The 6422-nt window shown below is 42.6% G+C and overlaps 1 protein-coding gene across 1 annotated transcript; it reads left to right on the top strand.

Moving 5' to 3' along the window:
* The first annotated feature begins 4905 nt into the window (after positions 1–4905).
* Positions 4906–6156, top strand: LOC141601598 (protein MIZU-KUSSEI 1). The gene has a single exon (XM_074421893.1). It carries the CDS (start codon positions 5096–5098, stop codon positions 5936–5938), a length of 843 nt encoding a protein of 280 aa, XP_074277994.1. The 5' UTR covers positions 4906–5095; the 3' UTR covers positions 5939–6156.
* The last annotated feature ends 266 nt before the right edge of the window (positions 6157–6422 follow it).

Genomic DNA, 6422 nt, shown 5'->3' with positions numbered 1-6422 from the left:
GCAATTTGACCGACCCCAGGGGTACCAGGCCGTCCCCAGAAAAGCTGTACAACGGGTTGGTGCAGGGGCTCAAATCTTCGATCCTCAGCCCGAGGCTGAGAAAGCATTCTCTGTACATAACGTTTGTGTAGGCGCCTGTGTCAATCAAGCACCTCTTCACCAAGTGGTTGGTTATGTCCAGGCGGACTGTAAGTGGGTCGCTATGAAAAGCGACGACTCCATCGTAGTCCTCTTGTCCGATGGTCATGTCTGGGGTGCTGGGAGCGGGGGTTGCTGTGTTGGGCACAAAGTTGATGGCCGGATAAGGCTCATCCTGGGGCCGTTTGTGCTCATGAGCGGACCCCCTGCTCTCGTTGTCCCTGATGACGACATTGACTACTCCTACCCGCTCAGCGGCGGACTTGCTGTTCGATCCGCCGGCATCTGGTTTTTGGCCTCTGGCAACATATTTGCCGAGGCTCCCCTTTCGGATCAGTTCTTCAATGGCATCCTTCAGGTGTCGGCAATCGTTGGTCAGGTGTCCGGTGTGGCCGTGGTACTCGCAGTACTGGCTCGTGTCACCGTCACTCCTCGGCCTAGGGGGTCTTTCCCATTTCTGTCCCTCGTTCTTGCTCAAAGCGAAAACTTCGGCGGCCGATACGACCAGGGGGGTGTGATCTTCGTGCCGTTTTTTGTAGTACGTTCCCGAGCTCCCCCCGGCATCCGCCGAGCTTCGTTTCCAGGCAGGCTTGTCTGACCGTGACCTATCGTTCCTACGGCGTCTTTCATCGGACCGTGACCCGTTTTCGCCACGGCGTCTTTCCTCCGGGCTGTCCTCCCGGCGGCTCTTTTTCCTCGAGTGCTCGGCCTCGCTGGGGCCGACCCAGGTCTTGTGATAGTCTTCTACCTTGATGGCTTGGTCAGCCAACTGCCTGGCGGCGTCCATGCTCAGGCCTCCGCACTTGATGAGCTCATTTTTTAAATCTCCCCTTGGGAGGCCCTTCATCAGTGCGAAGGCTGCTAGTTCGGGATTGATTTCCCGAATCTGCTGGACCTTTCCATCGAACCTCTTCACATAGCTCCGGAGAGACTCGCCCCCCTCCTGTCTGATAGTCAGGAGGTCAGATGTCTCTACGGCCCTTCTCTTATTGCAGGAGTACTGGGCTAGGAAAGCGCCCTTTAGGTCGGCGTAATAGTACACCGAGCCATCGGGAAGCCCTTTGTACCAGCTCTGAGCCATCCCATGCAAAGTTGTTGGGAAAATTCGGCACCAGACTTTATCGGGCTGCTCCCATACCGACATGTAAGACTCGAAAGCCTCAGCGTGGTCGGCTGGATCACTATCTCCCTTGTATGACAGAGGTGGCAACTTGAGCTTGTTCGGCACCGGGACTTCTAGGACGTAGGCGTTGAGGGGCTGCCTAACCATGTGTCGAACGACACGCGGCGATCGGCTCCTTGCGTCCCTAACCTGGCTCCTCCCCCCGTAGCGGGAGGGGCTCCTTCTTCGACTCGGACTTCTTCTCCAACTCTGCTGAGTCGGACTCCTCTGGCTCCTTCGGGGTGAGCCTCGTTCGTGTGGCGGGGACGCTGTCCTCCCATGAGTGCGGGAAGGACTTAGGTCTGCCGCGCCCACTTTGGGCTCCCCCGGCGTCTTGACTGGGTCGGCTTCTCCTAGTGCTCCGTTCAAATTTCTCGGAGTCACGTTTTGGGCCCTGTTCTCCCGGACGATTTCCGCCGCTCTTGTCGGCGTGACAGTGTGAGCGGGCGTACATCGATTAGGTCCAGGAGCATTTTCGGCTTTGCTACGTCAACCACATGTCCCATGATGGTGACCTGGTTGGCTGGCACCGGCGTGTCGGGTATTATTGGCATCCCGAACTCTGGTTGGATTACTCCGCCGGTGGAGGGTTGCTCGACTCCAGATTTGTGGACGGCATCATCTTGGTAGAATTCGGTTTCGTCCGTCACGAATACCTCTTGTTGCTTCGACATCTTCTTAGCTTTTTGGGTGGGTTTTTTGTTTGGGAATGAATGTGACTAGCTTCTAGTGTCTTTCCCACAGACGGCGCCAATTGTTCCGGGTGTAATTCCAGAGCAAGTATCGTTACCACCCGTGGCTTGTAGAATGATGTCTTGGGTTGAACCTTTCTTGCTTCTATCGTCCCTCTCGGCCTCTCCTGCAACAATGAACGAACTGAGGGCTTGGCTTTGCGCCAAGCGTACTCACTCCGACGCTCAAGTCAGTAAACTTAAAGGATTAAGCTGTGTTGCTTGGCTAAGTATGTATTGTAGAGAGATAAGGGAGATATTACCAGATGAATAGTGTATTTAGGTTTTGTTGTTCGATCCTCTCCTCAAAGAAGGTTGAGGAGTATTTATAGGCTTTCACCTTTTGTCACGTAGTGCCCAAGTGGCCAAGTGGCTATCAGGTGGAAAGACCGTTTTACCCTCGGCCGATGGACCTATGGCAGGCCGGCCGAGGGTCCTGGATGTGAGTACGTGGATATGTGTCCCGGCTGGCGGGTTGTCAGGCCGTGACCAGTGACAGCCGATGGGTGTGATCGGCTAGGCCGTCTAAGTCGTTGACTTGCTGTGGATATCTTTGACCTTGCTCAGTGTGTTGACTTGGTCAGCGGTGCAGAATATGCCCCATCACCTATGTTGCAGTAATAGTATTTTAAAATTATATGGGTTGGTATTTTGTGTCAAATGTCTTTCATAATTAATAATAATATTACTAGATGGTAGGCCTTGATCACATTCAGTATCACCATAATCGCATGAAATATTTTAATAAAATAAAGAAAATGAAGATAATGTCATCCAGCGTTACTCATTTTTAATACCGAAATAGGCACACAATAGAAATTGACAACTAACTAAATGAGTTTGGTGTGGTAGTTGCTCACCTCATCTCTTAACCATGAGGTCAGGGGTTCGATCTCTGTCCATGAGAATGGAGCAAACTCTTTGGTCAGCCGTTTACCTCTTCGTGAGAGCACCCGCGGCGAGGGGATTATACACTGTTGTCGACGGTAGACACCCCGATTTGCAACAAAAAAAAATAGAAATTGACAACTACTTTCACAAAAGTAGCTATGTAAACAGGAGGCGGGTTTACATCAATATTTGTGAATACCTTAAGAATGACAAGTTGATGATTGATTTTAAATCTCAAAATTAAATAAAGATTAAACCGGTAAAGTCATATGAGTGGAATAGACAGGGTAGCTATAAAATGTTCAAAATACATTTTAAAAAACTTAATTAAATATTTTAGTCCTATTTATCGCTTGCAAGTCTTAAAATAAAATATGCTTTTCTCCTTTTCTCCCTCAAAACGAGTTGTGATGTGTTAATTTTAACCCTAATTTTTTATAATAAACATATAATTTTAAGCGTAAATAATATTAATTTTAAACTATTTATGTGTAAATAAAAGATGGTTGGATCGGGTTAGTTTGTATTTAAAAATGGCCTCTAGTGATCACAAATTCAGCTTTGTTACTTTATTTTTTTCCTTTAACTTGTGTTGGGGTTGTAGCTTTAGTATATTTTTCAGGTCAAAAGTGAAGGCAGTCAAGCCAATGCTTTGCTTTTCTACCCCACTCGAAAATGAAGTTACTCTTCATCTTTGTCCCTCATTTAGATTCCTTCCGTCCCCTCACTCCCAACTTTGTCTCTCTCTTTGTTTACCCTTTTTCGCCGATTCTTATTTAAGACCGTCATTTAAAATAATTCGTAATCAAAATAAATAAATGTGAAAATGAAAAAAAGTTGTAAGATATCTTAATTTAAGACGGTCTTAAATAAGACATACGTATTGATCCTTTTTTGCAAGTCCAAATCTTCTGTCTAGTCTCCTATTGCTTTAATCTTCTAACCCCTCATCATTTTATAATCTAGATACTTATTTTTAATGTTTAGTGCTTATGTTTTAGATGGAGAGGCACTAGGACACAAGGTGAGACGCGAAAATAAGACAGAAAATCCAGACTTTTTTTAACTTTTATAAAGTTGTAATATAACTTCATCATTATGATATTATTAAGAAATCTACATTTTCTTAATTGGTTTGATGATACATAGTTGAATGATTGTCTAAGGGGTATGTAGGGTCTTGATAACAATAAAAATAATTAAGCTTTTTTAATTTACTTAACATTGTTTATATGGTCGAGAGAGATTATGCCTTGATGCTTCTATTGAATAATTATGAGATCAACTTATATAAGATGGTCTAATCATAAAATCATAAAATTAGGATTATTGTATTGTCACTAGCAATCTAGCATCATGTATAGTGCCACCACAATGTACGAGTGCATTTCTCATGCTTTCTACTTAAAACTTGTAAAAAATGTTTTTTAGTCGAAAAACCGTCTCTTACTAACGACTAGATACCGACTCAAATAGTCAAATGATAAACAAAATATACAAAAATAATGTTTAATGATATGCTAAAGTTCAAATCTCTCATTCCTAACCCAAATAAAAAAGAAATGAGATAACATCACTCGATAATACTGCTAATGAATTCTCACTTGTAAATATAGGTCTTACACATTTCTCTTTCTATCATCACTATATATGTGGGGAGAGTACTACTAAAATTGTAAAATATCACCGGTAACACTATAATTATAGTTATCCATAAGCACTTAAATCAACTGATAAGAGATTATTCTAGCTTAATCAGAAGTCTCATATCCGAACCTTGGGAATGCAGAATGTTAAAATTCTTGAGAGAGCATTACCACACTAATGATCATACATTCATAGGCAACTCGAATTCAGACTAAATCGATTGTTTACCCACACGAAAAATAAAAACAAAAATAGTTGATGACCCCACTATGAATTCCTTTAGGTGGGGCTACATACTCAAGGAATTTTCTTTATGCATTGCACCAAAAACAAAAGAGACCCCTCTCTCAAAGGCCAAAGCAAACTCTAGGGACCAAGGAGAGTAGTAAATGAAACTCTAATTTCACCTCCACTCAACTTCACATAAATTCACTCCACCTTACATACATTAATACTCCCTACTTCTCTTAGTAACCAACCACAACACAACACAACTCAACTCATTCTCCCTCTAAAATCTACAAAAATGAAGACAACAACAACACCTACTAACATGTCTAAGGCCAATTTCCCTTGGTCATCCTCTAGGAGAATACAAGATGAACCAAACCCACAAAAAACAGAGGAAAACAGAGCAAAACAAGGTAGTTTTAAGGACATTAATTCATCTACTGACACTAAACTTGAGGAGTCTAAGAGTTTAGTCTCAAGAAGGAGAAAGAAACTACAACAAATCGCGGTGTCGAGGATTAGGTCAGTGTTAACTGCCTTACACATTAACAAAGCCTCTTCCTCCTCATCAGGTTTTCATCATTTGGGTTCATGTCCTAAGATTGTAGGTACCCTTTTCGGATATCGAAAAGGGCATGTACATTTTGTGTTTCAAAGGGATCATAACTCAACTCCAGTGTTCTTCATTGAGCTAGCTACACCAATTACTAGTCTAGTGAATGAAATGGCATTTGGGTTGGTTAGAATTGCACTCGAATGCGATAAGCAAGAATCGTCAGTCGACGATAATAACAACAACAACAATAACAATAGTAGTAGCAAGAAGGCGAAAAGGAAGAGGTTGTTGGAGGAGCAAATATGGAGGACATATTGTAACGGTAAAAAATGTGGGTTTGCAACGAAAAGAGAAATTGGGCCAAATGAGGCTAAAATATTGAAGGCAGTTGAGCCCATTTCAATGGGAGCAGGTGTTCTTCCTGGATTTAACGGGTCCGGGTCGGGTACGGATGGCGAACTCATGTACATGAGGGCTCAATTTGAGAGGGTTGTTGGGTCTAGAGATTCCGAGGCTTTCTACATGGTTAACCCTGATTGTCATGGTGCACCTGAACTAAGCATTTACTTACTAAGAGTTTGAAAAAAAAAAAAAAAAATGTGTAATTTGTAGTCTTATTAGTATTTTTTTTAGGGTTTAAGAGGTATTATTAAAGTGGGCGGGGTTTAGTGTTTTAGGGTTAGATTGTTTTGGTATTTTGGGGGTATAAAAATATTGGGGAAGTTTTAATCTCAATGTAATTTGGTAGTTTTGGGTGTAATGTAATCAATCATGGTAATGGTATACTTGGAAAAAGAAAACTTGTGTGAATTATGAGATAGGGTGGACATTGTCATATTATTCTCAATGTAAGATCTTCATGCAAACTAGTTTTTCAATTTGTGAATGACGAATCAAGTTGTATTTTGTCATTCAAACGAGTCATAAAGCCAGTACGATATAAAAGGGAGGAGATACGAATCATACGAATATTCAAATGCATTTTTTTTCTTTTGTATTATGCTTTGATTTGCCCATGTACTTGGCCAAAATAAAAATTTGTAACCATGTTCTGAACTTAAAAGAA

This window comes from Silene latifolia, chromosome 1, assembly GCF_048544455.1.
Source record: "Silene latifolia isolate original U9 population chromosome 1, ASM4854445v1, whole genome shotgun sequence".
Lineage (NCBI taxonomy): Eukaryota > Viridiplantae > Streptophyta > Magnoliopsida > Caryophyllales > Caryophyllaceae > Silene > Silene latifolia.
Note: the sequence above shows the minus strand (reverse complement) of the source record. Positions and strands in the feature narration are given on the sequence as shown.

Bases quoted from the DNA above. Each gene is read 5' to 3' on its own strand.
- LOC141601598 (XM_074421893.1), top strand. From the start codon at position 5,096: ATGAAGACAACAACAACACCTACTAACATGTCTAAGGCCAATTTCCCT.